Source organism: Trachemys scripta, chromosome 5, assembly GCF_013100865.1.
Source record: "Trachemys scripta elegans isolate TJP31775 chromosome 5, CAS_Tse_1.0, whole genome shotgun sequence".
NCBI classification, from domain to species: domain Eukaryota; kingdom Metazoa; phylum Chordata; order Testudines; family Emydidae; genus Trachemys; species Trachemys scripta.
This window is the reverse complement of record NC_048302.1, coordinates 12,270,868-12,294,478: the sequence shown is the minus strand read 5'-3', so window position 1 is coordinate 12,294,478 and position 23,611 is coordinate 12,270,868. Positions and strand designations below refer to the sequence as shown.

Genomic DNA, 23,611 nt, shown 5'->3' with positions numbered 1-23,611 from the left:
CGCCAGCCTGCGTGTCCCAATTTTCCCGGACATGTCCGGCTTTTTGGGATTTCCCCCCGGACGGGGATTTGGAGCCCAAAAAGCCGGACATGTCCGGGAAAATCCAGACGTATGGTAACCCTATATTCTAAATAAGTTTTCTTTATCTCATTTTGTTTGAATCCAAATTGTGTTAGATGCTCAATTTAAATTGTTGTATACACTTAAGAACCCTAACCTGTAAGCTTTAAACTAAAGGCTACATGGAGCTTTTTTTCAAAAGGAGCCAATATGCAACCATTTATACAGCTTTCATAGAAAGTATACAAGAGAGCTACTTAAAACCATAATGCTATTTTAATCCATCTGTGCTTTTGTAATCCCTTCCATAAAACTTCCTTCTGTAGGAACCAATTGCACATAAGCTTTTAGCATTTAATTTACAGACTTCAGCATCTGGATACATCTCTCAACAAATCCAACTATTGGGGTCAGCAAAAAAACTGCAAAAATAAATACCTTCCTGAAAAACTGTATGTATAGGAGGCCAAAGTATTTTATTCCATTTTTAGATGCTATATCTTCATCTGATGTATCCAAGTTAACAGAGAGAATAATGTTACAAAATTTTGAGAGAAAATCTGCAACATTTCTTTGCTAAGAATTAAAAAACTCACTGATAACATCTTAACTTTTGACATTGATTTCAAAACAGGTCACACTTGTATTTTAAGTGGCCTATCTAGGAGCATTTTGGGACACTAAGACGATCAAATGAGGTAAAGTAATCTGTGTCCTGAATGAATCTAAGCACTCAACATTTACTGTGTTCCAAATGCTCAAAGGTGATACCTCAACCATAAAGCCAGATTTATATTTATTAAAAAAAATGGTCTGAGACACAAACACCCCCCCGCCTCACCCCACCCCTGGAAATTGGAGATAAAGTTCTTGACACAGACAACCATGTGGTTTGAGCATTGGTCTACTAAACCCAGAGTTATGAGTTCAATCCTTGAGGGGGCCATTTAGAGATCAAGGGCAAAAATATGTCTGGGATTGGTCCTGCTTTGTATAGGGGGTTAGACTAGATGACCTCCTGAGGTCCCTTCTAACCCTGATATTCTATGAAGTTGTTTCTCAGAAAAAACAAGATCCAAAAATGTCCAACCATGATTTAAGTCCAGCTGCTAGATTTGTAAACGGAGAACTTTCACATTTGAACAAATTTGAAAAAGAAAACGTGACCAGTGTCTGTAATGGTTTCATAAGCAAGCAGGAGTCACTTCTATTTAATCACCTGAGCACTTGGCCAAGTCTCAGTTTGATCAGGCTTCTGGAAATATTTAGTTCACAATGGGCAAGTTTGGAGGTTTAACATAAGCAAAGTCACTTCTGGCCTAGTGTAGTTGCTGTTGTTTATTATTTGTATTACCATAGCACCGAGGAGTCCAAATCATGGACCAGGAGTCTATTGTTCTAGGTTCGATATTGCAGTCCTTAAGTTACGTTTCCCTCTTTCTTCCCTCTTCTCTAAATTCTGTTATTTAAGGCAACACTAACTTTGAAATATTAAATAGTTTGTCACCTAAGGTAAAAATTTTCAGAAATGACTTTAATATTTAAAAAAATGATTTAGGAGTGAAAGTGCCATTGACTTTCAAAAGTACTTATGTCACTTTTGAAAATGTGGTTTAGGCTCCTAAATCACTAGGTGTTTTTGAAAATGATGCCCGTATTAACAATGTAGGCATACATTGCTGGGTTTTTGAAGACGCAGTTGTTAACCTGAGTTGTTCTAGGCTAATTATATTGTGACTGATTACAGCCAGGTACAAGCTAAATTTAGCTGGTAGTACATAACTGTTGCTCTTATTTCATGCCTTACCTCATGTCTGTCCTGACGTCAGGAATTTAATTTTGTTGTGACCTATTCAGTTATTGCAGCAGTTTCATTTGGAAGTTTTGGGGTTGGAGTAGGGTTACCATATGTCCAGGTTTTCCTGGACGTGACCTCTTTTGGGGTCCTCCAATCTCTGGCTGGGCAGATTTTTGAAATATGAACAAATGTCCATGATTTTTCCTTGCTCGTCCTTTTTCCAACATCGACTCTGGTAGAACTGCAATTTCTGGCATGCCCTAATAACAGCATGCACATTTAGTGGTTTGCTGCCCTTACTTCTATGCTGCTGCTGCTGGTGGCAGCACTGCTTTCAGAGCTGGGCGGACCAAGAGTGGCGACTGCTGGCTGACTGTCCAGCTCTGAAGGCAGTGCCATTGCCAGCAGCAGTGCAGAAGTAAGGATGACATGGTATTGATTGTTGAGTCGCTGAAAGGGATCCTGCTTGTACATATCTGGTCAAGACTTTCATGGCTACTTGATGAGCAATCAACCACTCTGAGAAAGATACACTCCAGCAAGTTAAAGTAGTATGGGCTGGATGAATGGACTATAAGGTGGATAGAAAGCTGGCTAGATCGTTGGGCTCAACAGGTAGTGATCAACGGCTCCATGTCTAGTTGGCAGCCGGTTTCAAGTGGAGTGCCCCAGGATTTGGTCCTGGGGCCGGTTTTGTTCAATATCTTCATTAAGGATCTGGAGGATGGCGTGGACTGCACTCTCAGCAAGTTTGCAGATGACACTAAACTGGGAGGAGTGGTAGATACGCTGGAGGGTACGGACAGGATACAGAGGGACCTAGACAAATTAGAGGATTGGGCCAAAAGAAACCTGATGAGGTTCAACAACGACAAGTGAGGAGTCCTGCACTTAGGACGGAAGAATCCCATGCACTGTTACAAACTAGGGACCGAATGGCTAGGCAGCAGTTCTGCAGAAAAGGACCTAGGGGTTACAGTGGATGAGAAGCTGGATATGAGTCAACAGTGTGCCCTTGTTGCCAAGAAGGCTCACGGCATTCTGGGCTGTATAAGTAGGGGCATTGCCAGCAGATCAAGGGACGTGATCGTTCCCCTCTATTCGACATTGGTGAGGCCTCATCTGGAGTACTGTGTCCAGTTTTGGGCTCCACACTACAAGAAGGACGTGGAAAAATTGGAAAGAGTCCAGCGGAGGGCAACAAAAATGATTAGGGGGCTGGAGCACATGACTTATGAGGAGAGGCTGAGGGAACTGGGATTGTTTAGTCTGCAGAAGAGAAGAATGAGGGGGGATTTGATAGTTGCTTTCAATGATCTGAAAGGGGGTTCCAAAGAGGATGGATCTAGACTGGTCTCAGTGGTACCTGATGACAGAACAAGGAGTAATGCAGTTGGGGAGGTTTAGGTTGGATATTAGGAAAAACTTTTTCATTAGGAGGGTGGTGAAGCAGTGGAATGGGTTACCTAGGGAGGTGGTGGAATCTCCTTCCTTAGAGGTTTTTAAGGTCAGGCTTGACAAAGCCCTGGCTGGGATGATTTAGTTGGGAATTGGTCCTGCTTTGAGCAGGGGGTTGGACTAGATGACCTCCTGAGGTCCCTTCCAACCCTGATATTCTATGATTCTATGATTCCACAGAGAAATATGCATGGGTACAATGGGAAGAAGCACAGTAAGAAAGGACTGACTGCATGTAAAAAAGTACATTTAAATTTGATTTATATTTGAGGCCATTACACTTGTTATTTATAAACGTTAGATATTCAAAGTTTAAACTGTATAGTAAAAGCACTGGAACAAAGTATGGAGGGAGACTGTGGAATCTCTGTCATTGGAGGTTTTTAAGAACTGGTTGGACAAACACCTGTCAGGGATACGCCAGATATGACTGGACCCAAAGTATGTACCTCATATAACCCATTCAAACACCCAGTGCAGGCTCTTCCTAGGCACAGTATTAGAACCCAAGAATTATCATGCAACTTTGTCACAAGTAAAGATCAAAACATTGCTATAGTTTCAAAAGACGCTTTAGCCAATTCTCTCACTCTGTTTTTGGCAATTCAAGATTTTTCACCATCAGAACTTAAGAAGTTAAAAAGTGTCTTCACCCTATGCCCCCAGATAACTTTTTCTTCACTGTCTTTTCTATTTGCTTCTTTCTCCGGTTGCTGCTGTTTGGCAATTAACAAGTGAAAGTCACATTGTTCTGAAGTGGAAATTTGTAAATGCTTTATGGAAAGACTCACAGGACTGTTTCCTTCCTTCCTAGAGGGATATTCTTAAACAAAATTAAAAAACCCCCCTCACTTTAAGACCAAACATACCCCACACAGGGGCATAATGAATTGGCAATCAAGATCTTGAATATATGTTATGATGAATTTGACCTGGTGTTATAGTATTTGCCCATGGAGAATGCTATTATGGCAGCTGTCAATTAAACTTCCATTGTAACCCTCTGTTTTCAGTCTGAAAACTTCTCTTTCAGGACTAAACTTTTTCCTAGTGGCTCTCAGCCCCAAGGTGAATGATTCTGGGAAGAGGGAAGGAAATCTGATCCGTGGTTTCTGAGTAACTGGAGTGTGAAAAGAAACACCTTTTGAAGGTAATGTTGCTCAAATTTTGCCCTAAACTCAACGTGGTGAATGTCTCCACCCCCAAGCACTGGCAATGGCGTGTGCCATCAGGACTCCAGGGAAGCTGGACTGAGTTGAAAAACAGGAGAGGGCCCACTGAGCGAGCGACACGCTCGGCACTCAGCAGCTTTCCTTCCTCCGTCGCTCTGTAATCGATTGATTTTCGCTCGCACGCCGTCCGGAGCTGGAGAAGGGAGGGAGCCGCTTAGCCTGCTCCTCCTCCCCCAAACAGCCCGCGAGCCAATGCGGAGGCGGGGCCGTTTCGCTCGCTGACAGCCGTTGGCCCTGGCGGGCACCCAGACGTTCCGCCGCGGGAACAGCTGGCCGACCTTTTGTCCCGCGGAGGGAGGGGACGCGATGTGAGACGCGCCCGTGACGTCACCGCGATCTATAACTACCTCCCGAGCCCCGCGCGCCAAATTCGAACGCGGCAACCGGCGAGCGCGCGAGGGCTAAGGCTGAGGCTCGGCAGCACTCGCGCGGCTGCAGCGGCGTCTCCATGGCCACCCCCCCCAAGCGCGGCCGGGCCCAGAGCGGCGTCAAGAAGATCGCTATAGAGGGCAACATCGGTGAGATCCTGCAGCGTCTCCCCTTCCCCCGCCGCGCGGCCCTGGCCCAGCACTGAGGAGCCGCCGTTGCTCACTGTCCCGCGCCGCCCTCCCCTGAGGTGACCCGCCGCCATCGCTCGGTCCTTGGCGGGAAGCGCCGGGACCTGCCGGGCCAGCCGCTGCCGTCCTGGGATCACCTGCCCAGGGAGCCTCCTTCCGAGCCCGCCCGGTAGCCAGCGAGTGGGTCATGGCGCGAAGCCGGGGGCCGGGCTTTGGGCCTCTCGGATTTTTGATTGATTTATCGGTTAATTTTTTTTTTAATAAACCCTCAGGATGTTCTGGTTCCCCTTGTAACATTGTCCCTTTCTGTCTGCCCCCCCCCTTCCCGCCCCCTCCCACGGGCGGCCTCCAGCCGGGCGCCGCTGCCCGGGTCCCCACTGCCCCCCCTCCCCCAGCCCGGAGCGTCCCTTTCCCTGTCAGCAAACCCGAGTGCTGCCTTCAAACCGCCCTCAGCCTTGTGGGGGCGAATCTGCCATGGTGGGGGCTGCGCGTAGGCCGGGGACTTCTGCAGCCGCCCCACGCCTTGGCCTGGGCTGTTCCTAACGGGCCCGTTTCCAACCCACCGTTGTCTGTCTGCACAGCGCGTTACAACCATTAGCCCTTTCCCCCTCCCTCAGGCTGTGACTGCGTTGGGGAAATGGACTGGGACAGCTCCCCGTGTCCACACGCTGCCATGCTCAGTCTGCCAGAGAGTGGCCACACGGGGAGTCCTTGCAGACTAGCTTGCTCCACAATAGCTGTTCCTGTTGTGGTGTTGTAGCCCTGCTGGTCCCAAGATATTTAGAGAGGCAGGGCTGGTGAGATAATATTTTTATTGGACCAACTTCTGCTGGTGAGAACAACAAGCTTTCAAAACCTCCCACAGAGCTTCATCTCAGCTATTCCTGTCAGTTTCCCCGCTGAGGCAAGCCCTTGGGTTAGGAAATCTTATCCTATAGGTACATACGCCAGGAAAACAAAGCAGGAAGTAAGTTGGAAAGTTGGTAATAGTTACAAGTACTGGATTGCAAAACGGAAGATGTTATCTTTTGCTATATTCAAGTTCCTGGTTTAAACAAATATATTTCTTACTCTGGTATTCTTGCCAGATTTTTGTTTTGTGAGTTGAGGCATCAGAAATGTTTGTGCAAGTAGATATGATCAGCTCAAATTCCTTTAGTTCCCTTTTAATCCTGATAAATAATGATCACTATCTCCTTCTCCAAGTTAGTCTCCTGACCTTTTTTGTTTCTCAGGATTTTCCATGGATTGAATTTTATGCTAGTGAAGAGAAACCAATTTAACTTGCTCTGAAGGCCAGGGAGTGCCTCCGGTTGTTCAGTGACAGGATGAGCTAAACCTTTTTGGCCTCAGAGCTCTATGTAGGAATTGAGATCATAATTTCCTATGGTTCCTACTACTTCACCTATTGCTCTGCCAGCTCTTGGTAGCCTTATTTATTCTCATTTTAATGTCCTTTTTTTGTTTTGAAACACTCCATTTTTTTGCTTTGTGGCAGACTAATCTCCCGGCTTTGTAACTGATACTGCTTGTGGACAAATGACACGATGGTGCCTTTGCAACTTTACCAGGGAGATAACCAGTTGCCCTAACATTTCTTAATTAAAAGCTTTCTTACTTGCCTGAAAATAAGTTAGAAAAAAAATTAGGAGGTACACTCTGAAAAATTAAATTTACTTTTAAAAATTAACTAAACAAAAAGATGAAGTAGGATGTGTCAGTAGTACTTAAATGTCACTTCACCTAGAATACTAACATAGACCAAGATTGTCTTTACTAGGGAAAAGGTGTATTTTTAATCCATGTTAAACTAACCCATGTTAAAATAATGAAAACAAGGCGCTTGTAGTTTTTTTTTTTTTTTTTTTAAACCCATATTAGCTACTCGAAGTAAACCCGCCTTTGGTTTACATTTTTTCTCTAGTGAAGACCAGGTCCAAGCATCTTGAGGCACTTGGGTGTATTGATAGAAAACATTGTCACACTGACAAATGCACAAAAAACATTGTCACACAAAAAAATGCACACAGTTAAAATATAAATCAGAAAATGCAAAAGTTTAAAGTCTACAGCCACAATAGTTTGTCTGTGTTGCCCATACATATATTGTATAGGATATGAACTTAAGCTGCTAATAACTTGCATTACATGGGCACTTACAAAAGAACTCAATGAGCAGTTCATTCCTAGATTCAAGCATTCAGGCTTAAAATTTTCTGCAGTGCATGCACAATTGCCAGTTTCCATTTATTAGTAACTTAATGTCTGGTTTTTCATACTTGCTCATGTACTAAGTTTAATGTTCATCCATTCTTGGGGCGGGGGGGGGGAGGGGCAGTTTGACAGTAGTGAGAAGAAGTTTTTTTCACCCTTATAGAAAAATGGTGAAAATTGTTTTTCTGAAACTATTATCTTTGCTTAGTTAGTTCATAACTTAAAGTTATGAATAATTAAAAAGCTATTAGTGAAAATTGTTCTGTGACATTAAGTATAGCATTTCATTCCAGGTGACTAATATAGTGATGTATTTAATGTAAACTTTTCCCCCTTGTTTTAGCTCCACAATGAACACCCCATAATCATTAGCTTCCCTCTTTAATATGTTCTAACATGCTTCTGCTACTCTGCTATAGAATATAGTCTGCACACAAGGTCAGGGTCAGGTTATATTTTCAGAAATTTTACAGAAAATATTATACAACTGATGGTTGTTACAGACAAGGGAAAAAGATTTGTTTGATCTCATTGGTGTTGTACCTTGTTCCAAGACCTAATCTACGTATGGATGCTGTAATATTGTAGGAGGAGAATGTACTGGGGAGGTCTTCTCATGAAACCAGTGATGCATGGGAAGCGGAGGTTGCATTTGATGGAACCTGGAAAATGCTGAGCTCCAGTTCATTTGCAAATTTGACACCATCAGATCAGGATTAAACAAAGACTGTGAATGGCTATCCAACTACAGAAGCAGTTTCTCCTCCCTTGGTGTTCACACCTCAACTGCTAGCAGAGCACCTCACCCTCCCTGATTGAATTAACCTCCTTATCTCCATACTGATTTATACCTGCCTCTGGAAATTTCCATTACTTGCATCTGAAGAAGTGAGGTTCTTACCCACGAAAGCTTATGCTCCCAATACTTCTGTTAGTCTTAAAGGTGCCACAGGACCCTCTGTTGCTTTTTGGAAAGTGTTGTGTCTAGTGGCTAACAACCACTTCCATTACTTTCTGACAGACGTATTTGTTGTGCTCTTTTCCAACAGCTGCAGGAAAATCAACATTTGTGAATATTCTCAAACAAGCTAGCCAGGAATGGGAAGTTGTTCCTGAGCCTGTAGAAAGATGGTGCAATGTTCAAAACTGCCAAGAGGATGATGAGGTATGATGATAGCCTTTGATTTTTATTGAGATTAGTATTTCATATTGTTTGCCCATTATTGAGCAAGGAGAAACTGCTTCTTTGGGATCAAGGCCTCTTCTACTCTAATCAAACAGTAATAGAAATATGAACTGTGCATATATACCTGTGATAGTAACAGTTTCATCAACTCTCATCATATTCATTTGACTTCCTTTCACCTTTGTAGGTTTTGACCCTTATTAAGCAAGCCTGTGATGCTCAAATGGAATGTGTGTTTACACTTGTGCATGTTTAAGACAGAGTAGGTATGGGGAGTGTAGTAATCCTTTCGGCTGTCTAGACTTACAAGTGTATTACAGAGTAAACATCATTTACACCTAATCAGCACAGATAATGGAAAAATGCCAGTCCTTGCTTGCGCAGCCTCTCCCACTTGTGCACCACTGGCTTTGTCTATACTAGCACTTCATCGGCAAAACTTTTGTCATAACTCACCCCCCCAAACGACAAAAGTTTTACTGACCAAAAGCGCTGGTGTGAACAGCGCTTTGTCGGCAGGAGAACTGCTGTCGCTCGTGTGGGGTGGAAGTTTTTTGTTGGAAGGAGAGCTCTCTCTCTTGCTGACAGACAGCAACTACACTGTGTGCCTTTTAGCATTACAGCTGTAGCGGCACAGCCACGTTGCTAAAAGTTGTGTAGTGTAGCCATAGCCTAAAACACGACAAGGAAGTATTAGAAAGAGACAACTCAGATTTGGTAATATAGCTCTGTGAAGAAAACATAGAATAGTTCAGATGTCCCAGGAGATATCTTCTGAAACCTTTGGCAAAAGAATGTGAACTGCTGACTAAATTGTTTATATAATCTGGTTTTGATTTTTGCATTCTAAACCTGGATCGATCACTATTTCAGCTTGCTTCATGGCTTCCACCTAATGGCACAAGTCATGATATCTGTGCGCAGTAGTGCTATCACTGAGCCATAAAGGGACTTTTTCAAATGTAAAAAACAGTACCATGTATTTTGACGCGCTGAACAAAAATTTTAAACAGTGAAGGCATTTGCCTCATCTACCATTTATGGGGAAGAGTATGTGCTTGTTATTGTACTAGATCATCCAAACTAAGCAACTGTTCACAGCCCTTTTGGGTTGCAATGAAGAAGTTTTTGGAGATGAATGCTCATAATGGTTGAGATCCTCTAACTGCCTGTTTCAAGTCAAGGATTGGTATCTGTGGCCATCGATGTGGTAATGTTACTTGTAGCCAAAAAACAGCTGCCTATAGTAAAACTATCCTGTGGAGTTTAGCTTTAACATATAGTATTTTTGACTGAAAAATTTACAACTGAAATGCCAACAATCTAACTATAGTTTTACAGCTAATTAATAATGAAAATTTAAAAGGAAAAGTGAATATTGCTTAATTGTGTAACTTAAGCAGATATATTTCAGTTTATAATAGAAATGTAGCCCTGGAAGGAATCTCAAGTCACTAGTTCATCCCCCTGTGCTGAGGCAGAATTAAGTATGCCTAGACTATTTGGTTGTTTAAGTTTATAAAAACACAAGTTTCTAATGGAAGCTGTGTTGTGACCTTAACTATAGCAGGCGCTAACAGGACTCACTACAATACTTTGTGTTTATATAATGCCTGCCTTCCAAGGATATCAAAGCATTTTACAAACATCCACATGAGGTAAGGAAGTATTTTCTATTTTTCATGTAGGGAAATTGAGGCATAAAAAGGTTAAGTGACTTGCCAAAGGTCACATATTAAGTCAGTGGCAGAGTCTAGATTAAAACCCAGTATTCTGCATTCCAAGTGCTGTGCTATTAGCGCCTAAGCCATGCTTTTTTCCTTAGAGTCCAAACACTGAAATTTTGTCAAGAAAGTATGGATTAAGTCCTTTTGCTGCCACATCCATTTGTACAAACTAAGGGCTTTGTGTTTGAATGTTAGGTCATCTTTGCTAGAAAAGCTGTAAAGCATGCAGTGCTCATGTCCCACAGTTAAGTTCTGTTTTCTAAATTTGCATGCAGTGGCATTCCAGCTGTTAATGATACAGGACAATAAAATTAAATAAAATCTAAAGGTAACTCATTCAGCTAAGAGAGGAAGATATCTAATTCTGTGTATAGGGGAATATGTTCTTGTCCTCATATGACATGTTTAGAGTGTATATAGCCATCTGCTTAGATGTCATGTCTGCAGCTGTTATCAAGTGAACTATAACAGATGGCATGTGGTAAGCCAGCTGAATATTAAATTTAACAGTGCTGTGTCGGAGCAAAAGGAGTGCTTGCAAGTGTGGGATTGGCTTTTTGTGTACTGCCAGCTCTTCATTTTGTTTAAAAGATTGTTTGTAAATAGTGACTAAAAACTCCTGAGACAGCCAAGCATTTTAAACTTGTAGGCTGAAAGTATCCATGTTCAGCCATATCCATAGGCTTTTCCTCCCCCCCCCCCCCCCCCCAAAAAAAAAATGTTGTTGCCAACAATGGCTTCACCATAGCTAGCCAAGAGATAGTGGAGACTAACCTGTGGAGCTCCACCAGGAATAGCAACAAAGTAAAAAGGCTAATGTAGACACAGTAGTTCTTGAAATTGACAAGGGTTGAATCTGTTCCTCAAAGAGAAGCTGACATGCTCTGGGAATATTTGTTCAAAAGAAACAATTTGCCATGCTTCCAAAAGATAAAATATACTGTCAAATGAGTAAGATGTTCCTAAAATGTTATAGTAACAGAAAGACAATGTGGCTGAGGTAATATCTTTTATTGGACCCACTTCTGTTGGTCGAATAAAAGATATTGCTTCACACATCTTGTGTCTCTCATATCCTGGGAGTAACACGGCTACAACAGCCCTGAAGGCAACAATAGGAACAGAACACTATTTGTCTAAAACACATAATTGGTTGCTGAATTTAACTCAAGTGTTGAGGCATTTGACCTTTGGTGTCTCATGCCTTTCAATATGCCTGAGGAAAATATGACATGCAAACCCTTGCGTGAAATCTTCCCTATGGGTGAATAAAGATAAAATGCTGCACAGTTCATAATTGTGTTTTCCCAAATAAAAACAGGTTGTGTTTTGCTCTCACACACTATGCCCCAATGTCGCAGGGGGTCTCGGAAAAGTGCAGGATGCAATTTGTAGTGTTTCAACACCTCAGCACAACAAAGGGAGTTAAGATGTGTGCAAATGACACACACACTTTTATAAATGGAGATTGAGAGTAGGTGAGACAATTCTAGGCTTGAAAAAAGAGGCTACACCATTTTGTCATGGTAAGCAATTTTGAGCATTTTAGAGCTAAATTAGATAAATTGGACCCCATAATCATTGAGTGACTTACTTTGTTAAAAATAGGAGCTGACGACGTCACAGAAAAGTGGGGGGAATGTGCTCCAGATGATGTATGAGAAACCGGACCGGTGGTCTTTCACCTTCCAGACGTATGCCTGCCTGAGCAGAATCCGGGCTCAGCTCAAATCCCTTAATGGGAAAATCAGAGAGGTGGAGAACCCTGTAGTCTTCTTTGAGCGATCTGTGTATAGCGACAGGTATGTTTAATTTGCAGACACTTGGCTGAGTAGGAGAATCCTTGTAATGACTAGAAAGCAGATGAGCTTTCATAAGCACTTCAGAACCAGTGGTTTGTGACTGGCTCTGGTGAGTTTACGATATTATCAGTGAATCCATTGTTCACTTCCTCTCCGTATTGTTGTACAATGAGGTCATTCTACCAACTCAAACAATAACTTTGTTTTATTAACTGAATTATAGTAAATATATGTAATTTTCTGTCCTCTTAAAAAAGCGGGGGCAGGTTTGAGGGGAGAAAGAAGAGCAAATTCTCCATCTCTCATGAGCTTCTTATTCCCATGTTCTTTGAGAGCTGCTGTATCTTTGCTCCTAAGTGTCGTACCTTTCAGTCTCTGGCTGCAGGGGGTTGAACTTCACTATTGAGCCCCATGTCAACAATTTTGGGGTTAATAGTGCATGAGGATAGTCTTAGCCAGTTACCATGATGTGACAGCTTTCAGAGGAGGAACTATGTGTACTGGCCTAAATGCTCTTGTTGCAGTCTCCAAAAAGTGGTGAATCTAGCAGAGAGGTAATAGAGCATATGTTTGAACCCTGAACATGGCAGCTATGCATGACTCTATGGGAAACGGCAACTGAAATAGCACGGGGAAGGGGACCAGGTGGGTGGCAAGACTGCAGCCATCTAGAAAGAGAGCAAAGGGTTAAATACAATCTAGTAATTGTACAATCTACAACCTTCAGGTGAGCCAGTGGAACAAAACTGTTAGGTTTTAGCAAAACTATTCATGGACAATTGAGTTTTTTGCAGTCTAAACATCAATCAGGCTACAAAAGCAGCTCATCCATTTTTTCCTAGATATTGCAGAGCATATTGGACTGGATACTTAAATAACATGACTTACATTTCCTCATTGTTCAATAAATCTTTTGGGTTTTAGGTATATTTTTGCATCTAATTTATATGAATCTGATTGCATGAATGAGACCGAATGGACAATTTACCAAGATTGGCATGAATGGATGAATAAACAGTTTGGTCAAAGCCTTCAACTAGATGGAATCATTTATCTCAGAGCCACTCCTGAGGTGAGAAATAAAACTTTATGAATTTAGCAAGAATGAGAGTGCGATCAGATTGACCAATCTGAGCTCTGAGCCTTGCCTATAAATCTTTGCCTACATGAGCGTAGAACTATTTTGCCAGGTTGCACTCTCCAATACTCCATAGAAAGTGGTGTATTTTTAAGGTATCCACAAAACTATTTTCTTGAGAAATCTCAGTTACTTTCTGGCAAATCTTCAACCCAAGCGGTCTGTATCAGAATCTTTAAAATTGTGACTGTTCGTGTTGAAACACCAACGCCAGGCATGTCACCTAGTGGCAACACAGCTGTCTGGGAAATAAAGCTGGGGAAGAGAAAGTGGGCTTCTGTCCAGGAAAATGCCTAGAAATAATATTTTTCCTATTTATATCATCAAGGATCTCAAAGTGCTTTACATACATTAGAAAAGCCTCACAATGCTCCTGTGAGATGATAAAGAAAACTGAAGCATAGAGAGATTAAGGAGACAATATAGCTGTTCTGCCCGAGACGGTAAGATGTCTTGGATTCAGAGCTCAGCCACTTTGCCCAAAAGAACACAGGACTAGTGGGCAGGGAGCAATGTACTAAAATCCACACGCTGGATGGAGATTACAATGGAAAAACAGTGGAAATTCCATGGATTTTTGGGTCACAGATGGGTATCAGAAGTGCCTCTTTCTGGTTCTCAGTCATTCTGAAGCCTATACCAATGCAAGCCTTGCTGCCTCATTTGCCTTGTTTTTCATAGGTTCTCTGGTGTTCAGGTTCTTGTCCTTTCTGATGTGGTTCATGTGATATGTAGGTGTAGCTGTTGCTGATATAGTCAGTGTTAAAAGCTGTTTGGAAAACCTGCACTGGGGGAGGGGATGGGTTTCAAATTTACCTATTTTCTGTCAGTATAGTTTTGACACTTTATTACCAGCCCTTGTCAGTATTCATTTCCAATGCAAATATCTTTACTGCTGCCTTGAGAAAGGGCATTCACTGTGCAAGGTGGCCTGTTCCTGACTCCTTTCCTTTTGCGTGGATGCATACTTTATTCAGTGATTGTCCTTGGCAAGGAGAGAATGGTCGAGGCTGCTTGCTCCCATATGATGCCATATAGCTGTTTACTTTTTTGACTTCGATTATAGGCCCATCTGTTCTGTGACAAGGGGAAAGTATGGCCGTAAGCGACTTGTCTAAGGTCACAGTCCGAGGCAAAGCCAGGAATAGTACCCAAGTGTCCTAATTTCCAGCCCTTTGCTATAAACATTTAACCACAGTTGAGACTGTTGGGCTGCTCTTTCCTTATTGCATTTTTCTACTACTGCTGTAACTATTCCTTAGGGGGAAGAATGCTCTTTTTTGGAATCCTATGCCCGTCTGGGACATATTTCTTGATAAGAGTAGATAAGAGCAATGTCAAAGTATTTGTATGAATGGAGGGGTACTCTCACTTTATAAAGTAATCTACACCATATAAGGTATGGTGTAGATTTGGCTTGATCGCTTTCTGTGGGCCTTAGCAAAGCCAACAGAAGAACTTGAAGCTATTGTGTGACTAACTGGTCACCTGTACAGGCAGGATTTAATGTGTGTAATGTATTCCTGGAAAGCTTAGGGACTGCTCTTCACATCTTTGCAAGTCTTCCTGCATCTGTGTGTTTAAAGATTGCTCTGGGTGGTGCTGATGTGTCAAGGGATACTTCAATTTTCCTGATTCCTATTTTGGGACAAGGCAAACACCTTACATTTTCTCTCTTCCTAAGTTCAGATAATGCTGGATTGGGGAAGAGGAGGGGTATAAGGCTACACTAGCATTGAGCATCATGAAAACTCCAGTGTTTAAAGTTCAATTTAAATTAGAATATCCCCATAAATAGTATACCTGTATAAATAAAGAATATTATAGTATGTACAAAACAGACTATAAGTTTACAGTAAGCATCTTTCTTGTAAATATTGCACCCTGTGTAATTGTAAAGAAATACATAAGTGCCCTTCCCTTTGTGCACGTTGTATCAAAGGCACTTAGCTTTTGGCATCTAGTGTTACAACATTGCAGAGCCTTGTGTTCATTCTTCTGAATTCCACACCCTGTTATGTTTTCATATTTGGCCTTGTATTTTATTTGTTATTCCTTTAAAGTATGACTAATTTGTGTATTTACATCTTGTGAAAAGATAACAAGAAGGTTTTCAGACAGTCATTCCTGATCATAATTACTGAGTTTGCAGTGATTACACAACCAGGTGAAAAATATAAGAACATGAAAGGAACACTGTAAACTAGAGACAGACATATGTTTAAATCCTTTCAAATAATACTTTAGATTATTAAAATCAAAAGAACTTTAAAAATCCAGTATACTTTACATCATTTATGTTGTTGACTTTTTTTGCATTTCATTCAGCTAGGACAATGTATCTAGACCAGTCAAGTGCACTTCTTGCACTGAACGTACTGGCATAATGCTGTGGTGTTTGGGTTTCTATCACTACAGGGGAATATCTAAATAAAAAGTTTGAAATTGCCCCATCACCACCACCAAATATCAAGCCACTGACACATTCTATTCTTACTGAGTTTTGCAATCTTAGCATTTTAAGAAAATCTCAGGTTTTGGCCTGAATTATTTGAACATGCTACTTTAAACCTGTAGATACTTAGATAAGCTATAGACCAGCTTCATAGTAGGAGTGATAGGCAAACTACTACTTAAGCACTGGACCAAGAGTCAAGAATTCTTGGTTCTATTGCTGGCTCTCCCACAGAGTTGACTTGTGATATTGAGCAAATTTGATTTCTCTGTGCCTGGTTCTCAATTCGTAAAGGTTGTTTTTTATATTGAGTTTTTGCCCCTTTTTTGCTGTTTTATTTATAGAGAGAGCTAAAAGGGGTGTGTGTGTGTGTTATAGAGTATTTTTTTATTTTACAATAATTGGGAATTTCAAGTTGGTCTGCCCTGTTTTGCCAAAGGGCCTCTTGGTGGGCTCCAAAGATATTTTCTGAACTCTCACCTTCATTGGAGTGTTTGGGGTTGCTGAGACACCATTTCTCCCAAGGGCTCATGAGCCTTTGGAATTAAGTAGATGTCAGCAAAACAAGATTTAAACAGGCTGACAAAAATTCCTTTTCTTCAACTCTCTCTTAGCTCTTCTGATGGCATCATCGTAGTCCTCCAGAAACTAGACAAGACATGAATTTCTAATGCTATAGAGACCGTTTTCTTCTGTCTTCTATTTTAACTGTTCTGGCTCTCTTCATACACCATAATAAAGGGCACAAACCCATCTCTTTTGCACATCACCTATAAAAGATGATAAAAATAATCTCAGGGCAATACTTTATCTTCTGATAAAAGGTGCCATAAGTGCAAAGTAATATAAGTAAATACCTTTTTTTAATAAGTCAGCAGTAAAACTTTTCTACATATCACAGGGTCTGAAAAATCAAAAAAATGTTGTTGGAACTTTTAATTGAACCTGCCCCTTAACATATCACTTCCTTATTGTATGGAGTACAGAAAAATAAACCTTTTTTATTAGTGTACTGGGGTTGCAGGATGAACTTGAAGTTTTGTTTTATATTTTCTTTAAGTGAAAGATTTACTTTTTGTGTCCACAAAGGCAACAATAATTTTCAAGAATAATTGTTCACATTCCCCAATAAAAGGATATAATTGACTGGGAACATGGCTCCACAACAAAACTTTTTATGTTGTTTTCAATAATCAAGTGAACTTGTAAGTGCCAATGTTGAAGAATTGATGCAAAGTTTCTCTTATATTGGGTGGGTTTTTTTAACCATTTTTCTTCCAGTTAACCAAAACCACCTCATTGGCCTCCATCAGCTAAACATGGAAGATTCTTTTTGTACTCCCAAAACTCACTCACTAATTTAAGGGTGGTAATCTTTGGTAAGGGTGTAGGATATTGGGATTTAAAAAAAAAAAAAAAAGGGAGTTGAAAATAAATTGGACTTTAATTCTTCTCTTGTAAACTGGTCCACTTTTTTTCTTTCTGCTTTTAGAAATGCTTAAATAGGATTTACTTGCGTGGAAGAGATGAAGAACAAGAAATTCCTATTGAATATCTGGAGAAACTTCACTACAAACATGAAAGCTGGCTTCAGCATAGAACATTGCGGTAGGCTTTTTTTGTGACTAATGCATGCCTGGAAACATTTGATGGTGAAGGTGTTTGCCAGTGTCTTTCCACAAGTTTTCAAATAAGACTTCAGTTGTCCTTGAAAATGTTAAACCATGATGGCTTTTAAAAATCAAGTATCTTATGCATTTGGGTCTCTTATAACTATATCTGTAAATGTCTTATTGGGCTCAGTCTCACAGGGTGTTGAACATCATTTGGGGGTCCAGGATGCCCTTCAATTCATGTTCACCTCAGCTGGAGCTGAGAGCATTCAGCAGTTTGCAGAACTGAATTCACTGGGATACATAGCCTGGACATTACTGAAGTCACTCAGCACACTGTAAATTCAAGGTTATTTATTTAGGAGCCTAACCAAGGAATCTAGCTTTAGGATCCTGTATTTAAAAATTATGGATATAATTTATTAAGCTCTGCAGTTCTCCCAATCTGGAAGATTTTCATTGTTAAGATTGCTGTGATGAAGACTTGATTTATTTTTACTTTGCAATTAATATAATTTCTCTCCTTTTCCTATTCCTACACCCCTATTTCTATATAGGACGGATTTTGAATACCTGGAAGAAGTACCCATCTTAACACTGGATGTTAATGAAGATTTCAAAGGCAACAAAGACCAGTATGAAAATATGATTGAAAAGGTAAAACTTAACAGGAAATACCAACTTTTTGCTATTTAAACATGTTGCTATACATTCAATACAAGATCACATTTATGTTAAAAGAAAACTATATATTTTGGAACAGCAGTCTGTAACTTCAAAACAGTCTCTCGCCATAATTTTTTTGAGCAATATTTAACCTAAAGCTTTTTTTAAGGCACATTGGAGACCACCACTGGTAACTGCCTGTGTGTGTGTGTGAGTGCATGTACATTCACAAATATATGCACCTAGAGTCTCTAAGCAATACGAATCACTCCCCCATTCAACCCATTACTATCACCACTTTGAGTCAGTAACTAACATGTCTGAGTTCTGACCCAAAGCAGCAAGCAGAGAGAAGACCCATTGTAGGCTCTGTGGATTTCACCATTTGGAAAAAGGAAAATTTTGAGTAAATATGTAAATCTTATTTGTGACACTTGCAGTATACAAGCCCATTGAAAGACTGTAATTAAAAAATAAAACTACTAATGCAGGGAGGAGATATATAAAATCATAAAACATACTTCACTGTTTACACATTAAGCATGTTTCTTAAACATTAAACAATCAAGTTTTCTTCTTTTGTAAATGATTTTCCAGCTTGATGTTACACTGGTTAAATAATCTTGTGTTCTTGACAGAGACAAACCGTTCTTATGTTGCTGCCATTCTATTACAGTCGTACATACCTACAAAAATGTTTGTTAAAGAAGCAGACAAAAATGCCACTGAAAAGCAGTTAGGAGGTGTGCAAACACGGTGGCTGCTTTTCAAATTTAGTTTCTCAATTTGTTTGGGAAATAATGTGGAATATAAAATGGAGCTGTTGCATTTTTGGATCACATATATTTCTTTGAGTAGTTTGGGAGAAACAAAGCTAAGGGTTTTGTTACATCAATTTGGTCCATTTCTTAGCTAATGCTAAAGGGATAATTTTTCTGCTATAGACCAACAAGTTGAACTTTCACTTGGATATTTATTGTTCATGTGTGATGTTGGCCAATTAGTTCATAGTCATTTCAGTAAATGTTCAATAGCTCAGATACTAGCAAATTTAAAGACAATATAAAAGTAATATTTATTTCACACTGCAGTAAGGCTTGTCCAGTTTCTCTGAGAAATGATTGGTCTTAGTTTATCCATTAGGAAATACGGTCATTTACCTGTATAATATCCTGCATGGTCTATGATGACTTTAGAGCTTGTTTACACCCTGACTGGTGATTGAATACGCTTCCTCACCAGCCCAGGGGGAAAGAGACTAGGACCTGGAATTTAACCCATTTCCTGCATAGCACTGACACACTGCTACAGAGTCAAGCCATTGGACACACCTCTTAAACTGTGCTAAGCTTTTGCTGGGGGTATTCTTTTATTTGTTTTTTGCACACAGGAGAGCCTCAGATTTATAAACACATCATGAATGGAGGTTGTTCATAACTCTGAACAAAATGTTATGGTGGTTCTGTCAGAAGTTTACAACTGAACGTTGACTTAATTCAGCTTTGCAACTTTACTTTCTTTCTTTGTCTGGCTTGTCCTCGTCAGTCCCTCCACGAACGCAAGTCAACACTCCGCCATTCCATTTTGTTGCGAGCACATTTTTTCTATTTCTGGCCAAACATTTTTGTCATGGGATAGGTCTGCCCAGCAGTCGTTTGTGGTCTCTGGGGATCCAGTCACTAATGCGGGTTGTCCACCTATTGTCTTGCCCGTGGACTATGTTACTTTCCCATCTCCGCTTTGCATCCTACATTGCCTGCACTACATCGGTCACTTCTGTACGCCTTCTCTAATGCTTGTATCTAATGGATGATGAGCTGCCCATGAAGAAAATGAATGAACTGTTTAATTCCACTGTTCTGCCAGCAATGCTATACAAAGCAGAAAGCTGGTCAACGTTGAAAGTGGAGGAAGAAAAAATTTGCTGTTACCCAGAGAGCAATGGAAAGGCAAATGTGTAAGATATCGCTCCGTGATCACATACCGAATGAGGAGATCAGAAGGCATACAGAGGTGACTGATGTAGTGCAGGTGATGTACAAAACTTTACAGAAGAAAAATGCTGCTTTCCCTTTATTTTTTAGTAGTTCATGTTTAACACAGTACTGTACTGTTTTTTTTTTGGGTCTCTGCTGCTGCCTGATTGTGTACTTCCATTTCCAAATGAAGTGTGGTTGACTGGTCATTTCGTAACTCTGGTGTTCATAAATCTGAGGTTCTACTGTATCTCTAATCCTGAAGAGCAAAATCTAAAATAGCTGCATAGGAGCTCATTAGTGTTCATATATTTGAAATGTTTATTTTCTGAACTTGTATACATGTTGAATCCGTTCAACTTCTGTAACAACTTTTAGATGTGATCTTAAACAATCTTGTTGCAGTTTAGGACAGTTTCCACATGTCTTAGAAGCACTGAAGAATTCCACATCCGTATAATGTGTGGCTATCTAGGGATCTGCACCTACGGAACTTCAGGAATCTTGGCTTTCTGCAACTCTGGCCACAAAATCACATGCTTTGCCATGAGACTTTATTTCACCCAGTAATTACACCTTGCACAGTATAAGGCAGTGAAGAGGTGAAAAGACCGTTCTCGTAGATCTGTTTCATAAATACACTTCATTTGATTCAAAATATTTGCTTCTTTTGCAGGTCAAGGAATTTTTGAGCACTTTATAATCCTTTTGAAGAGCAAACAGAGTCAAACTGTTCCAAACATCTGTGAGATCAGAGCTTGGGTTCAAATTCGGCTTTCTTATAAGGTGTCTGAAGAGGAGGGGTTCAGTGTTGTTGCTTTAACAAATTGTCAGGAACAAATACACTTTGTAATATGTTTTACAAAATTTATGTATAGATTATTTTCATAAACCAGTGGGCCTGTTCAGTGTTATACAGAACAGTTTTCAAGAGTTACAAAGAGTCCCAGGAGCCCTTAATTACTACTCCTGTTTCTGATTAATGTAATACATTCCCATAGAGCACTCTTCCTGTTTTGTCCCTAATTTGTATTTAATTCCCATGTAGTTACGGGTTTTATCAGAACTGGTCTCCTGTATTTTTTCAGTGGAATTTGAGAGTCTGCAAGGGAAGTTTGTACATTCTGTAGCAGCTTCTTCCCAATTAGGGGAAGAGGATATTGAGGGGAAGGGACTTCTGCTGGTGAGAGAATTAATTTACATCAAGCCCCATACATCAAAGTACAAAAACGTGTTTTGATAATTCCAGTATATTGGTGGGGCTTTGCCCTGAATGAATTGGATCAAAAAACAAACCTAAAGTATAATGCTCCTTCAACAAACTTCTGTGTCTGCCATTTTGTAAAGTTATTTAAGAGTTTCCATCTGTTAGCGCTTGTTCGTTTTTGTTTTATAACTTTTCCTATACAAAGTTATAAGATCTGTAAAAATTATCCAATATGAAAAATAATTTATATCTGAAATTTAGGAATCTGTTTTTGGTAGCCAGTAAATCCTTTTTTTTCCTGAAGAGGCCAGCATCCGCTTGTTGAATGCTGAAATAGAAAGTAAAACTATGTAAGCTGTCTTTAGGTTTTAAATTGTGTTTTTAAATGTGATGTGATTAGACTTTTAAATGTTGTCATGGTGGGAGTTACGTTGTTCTTAACTAGCAGTCTCCTGCTGTTTTAATTTCTTCTCTGGTTAAATGTTGGTCTTCCTGCAATGAAAAGGGGAGAACTTTGTGGAGCAACCACTGTTTTAATGCACTGATCTTTGTAATGGTGATTTTTCTTTCAAATTCTGAAAACACCATCAACCATTTAGTACACACATCTTGAAATATGTACTGTATTTTGTGCTGTATTGTTTTGCATTCAATACTTTTTCTTAATATGTAATTATACACTTGGCTTTTGAATGCAAATATTCTAATGTCACAGGATTTTATTATAATGGTGCTCATGTTCCCTGTCAATTTTGAGATAGAATCTCATAGTGTGTGACTAGAATCATGTTGGAAAAATAAAAATGGATAGAAACTTTTTGCACTTATTCAAATTGTTGGCTTTCAGTATTATGTAACAGTTGTGCGTAGATTGGCAATATGTAATATTCATACAAGGGCTGATCTGATGTCAATATATGTCAAGTTCTCGGGGGATATAAATTCACTAATTTTTTTTAAATATTGTATTACTGAGTCCAGATTTCCCACACATGGAAAATATGGAAAATGAATTACTAATAACATATCTTTTCCAGACTTGTCCAGGACTGTAGAGGCAAAAGGAAAGACATTCTAAGATCTTAGCTCCAGAAACTGAGTTCATTTAAAGCCAGTGTCAGAGATTGATGAAGATTCAGTTTAGATTTAATTAAACATGCAACAGAAACCTTGAAAATATTCTTGCCAAATCTACACCAGACACTAGCAACCTATTTTTAACCAAGTTGCAATTATCCGTTAGGTTTCATCTGCCAGGATTTAATACTTTGGCCTGATCATGTGAGTATTGTTGTTCAAAATCTTATGATAATTAAGCTCTTCATGTTATCAGCAGGTCCAGGTTATAATTAATATTTTTCAAACACATCACAGATTACATCAGAATTCTGGGGGAGATTGTATGCAACCAGTTCCAGAATGCAATGCAAAATCACTGAAACCCAAGTATGAATTCAAAGGAGAAAGTCTCTGCAACTTATAAGAACAGTTTTAATTGCTGTGAACATAAGACTGTTTTAGGGCTTTGGTATTAGCTGGACTGACAGCACTGGAAGGGAGGTTATTAGCGCATAAAATAGATGCGGCACAAACAGCAGCAGATCAAATTTGCCTACGCTGTACTGTCTGTGCTTGAACTCTGACCTTAGAGGGGCCATCTCTAACAATGCAAGGATGATTCAGTCTCTGTGTCCAATCAATCCTTGGTCTCAGCTGAGGTTAACAATTATAGCCCTGCTGGATTTTATGATTAAAAATTGTGTTTGTAACTGCCCCCTTTTTGTTTCACTTACCTTACTGAGAGCTCTTCAGAGCAGAAGTATGTATTCAGGTGAGCGTACAGTACCTAGTATGATAGGGTGTAGATCCTGATTGAGGCTATGGAGTCTATTGTAGTACAGCTAAACTTTTGGAATGTTTATGGAATGAATATACCCTTTCATGCTGGAAAAAGCAATCTGGTATGACACAACATGCATTTTTACATTTACACAGTTGGCCTCATGTTAGTGGAATTGGCGAAGTGGGTGAAAAAAGGCTTTACTTTTTAAGGGTATTGTGGAAAAAATGGATCAACTGATTTGTATTAAATATTGGTTTTCAGAGACTGCAGAGTGTGTTTTCCTTTAATGTTTTCAAGGATTTCCATCAGGCTGTTCCTTGGAGTCTTACACCAAGATTTTCAAAACATATTTACACACCTAAGTGAACTGATATTCAAGTGTTTTGACTATCAGAAACTACCTTGATTTCATGGGCAGCTATTGGGTGAAAATCAGGTGACATATAGGAGCCTAACTTTATTTAGTCTCCTGTTTCTAAAAATCTTGGCTTTACCAAATAGTGTTCTATTTTTTCCTCATGAACTGTAGGGAAATGTTAAGCTTGAACGTGATAGCAGAGGGTATGAGCCTGATTGACTTTGAGTGTTGCTCTCTTCAAAAATGGGCATTAGGAATGATGTAGTCACAGCTAAAAACATTTTAATTAAGATTTAAATCGAGATCTCCTTGTCAGTTATT

General features: G+C 40.0%; 1 protein-coding gene across 1 annotated transcript; it reads left to right on the top strand.

Moving 5' to 3' along the window:
- The first annotated feature begins 4,767 nt into the window (after positions 1–4,767).
- DCK (deoxycytidine kinase) lies at positions 4,768–21,917 on the top strand. The gene is made up of 7 exons (XM_034772629.1): positions 4,768–5,066; positions 8,369–8,484; positions 11,841–12,034; positions 12,959–13,106; positions 17,120–17,235; positions 17,798–17,897; positions 20,559–21,917. The coding sequence occupies exons 1-7, from the start codon at positions 4,997–4,999 to the stop codon at positions 20,583–20,585; spliced, it is 771 nt and encodes a 256-aa protein (XP_034628520.1). The 5' UTR covers positions 4,768–4,996; the 3' UTR covers positions 20,586–21,917.
- Positions 21,918–23,611: the final 1,694 nt, after the last annotated feature.

What these genes read in the sequence shown, in the direction of transcription:
- DCK (XM_034772629.1), top strand. Translation starts at nt 4,997, where the DNA reads ATGGCCACCCCCCCCAAGCGCGGCCGGGCCCAGAGCGGCGTCAAGAAG. An exon ending in CGCTATAGAGGGCAACATCG is followed by an intron (nt 5,067 to 8,368) that starts GTGAGATCCTGC and finishes CTTTTCCAACAG; the next exon opens with CTGCAGGAAAATCAACATTT. An exon ending in ATCTCAGAGCCACTCCTGAG is followed by an intron (nt 13,107 to 17,119) that starts GTGAGAAATAAA and finishes TTCTGCTTTTAG; the next exon opens with AAATGCTTAAATAGGATTTA.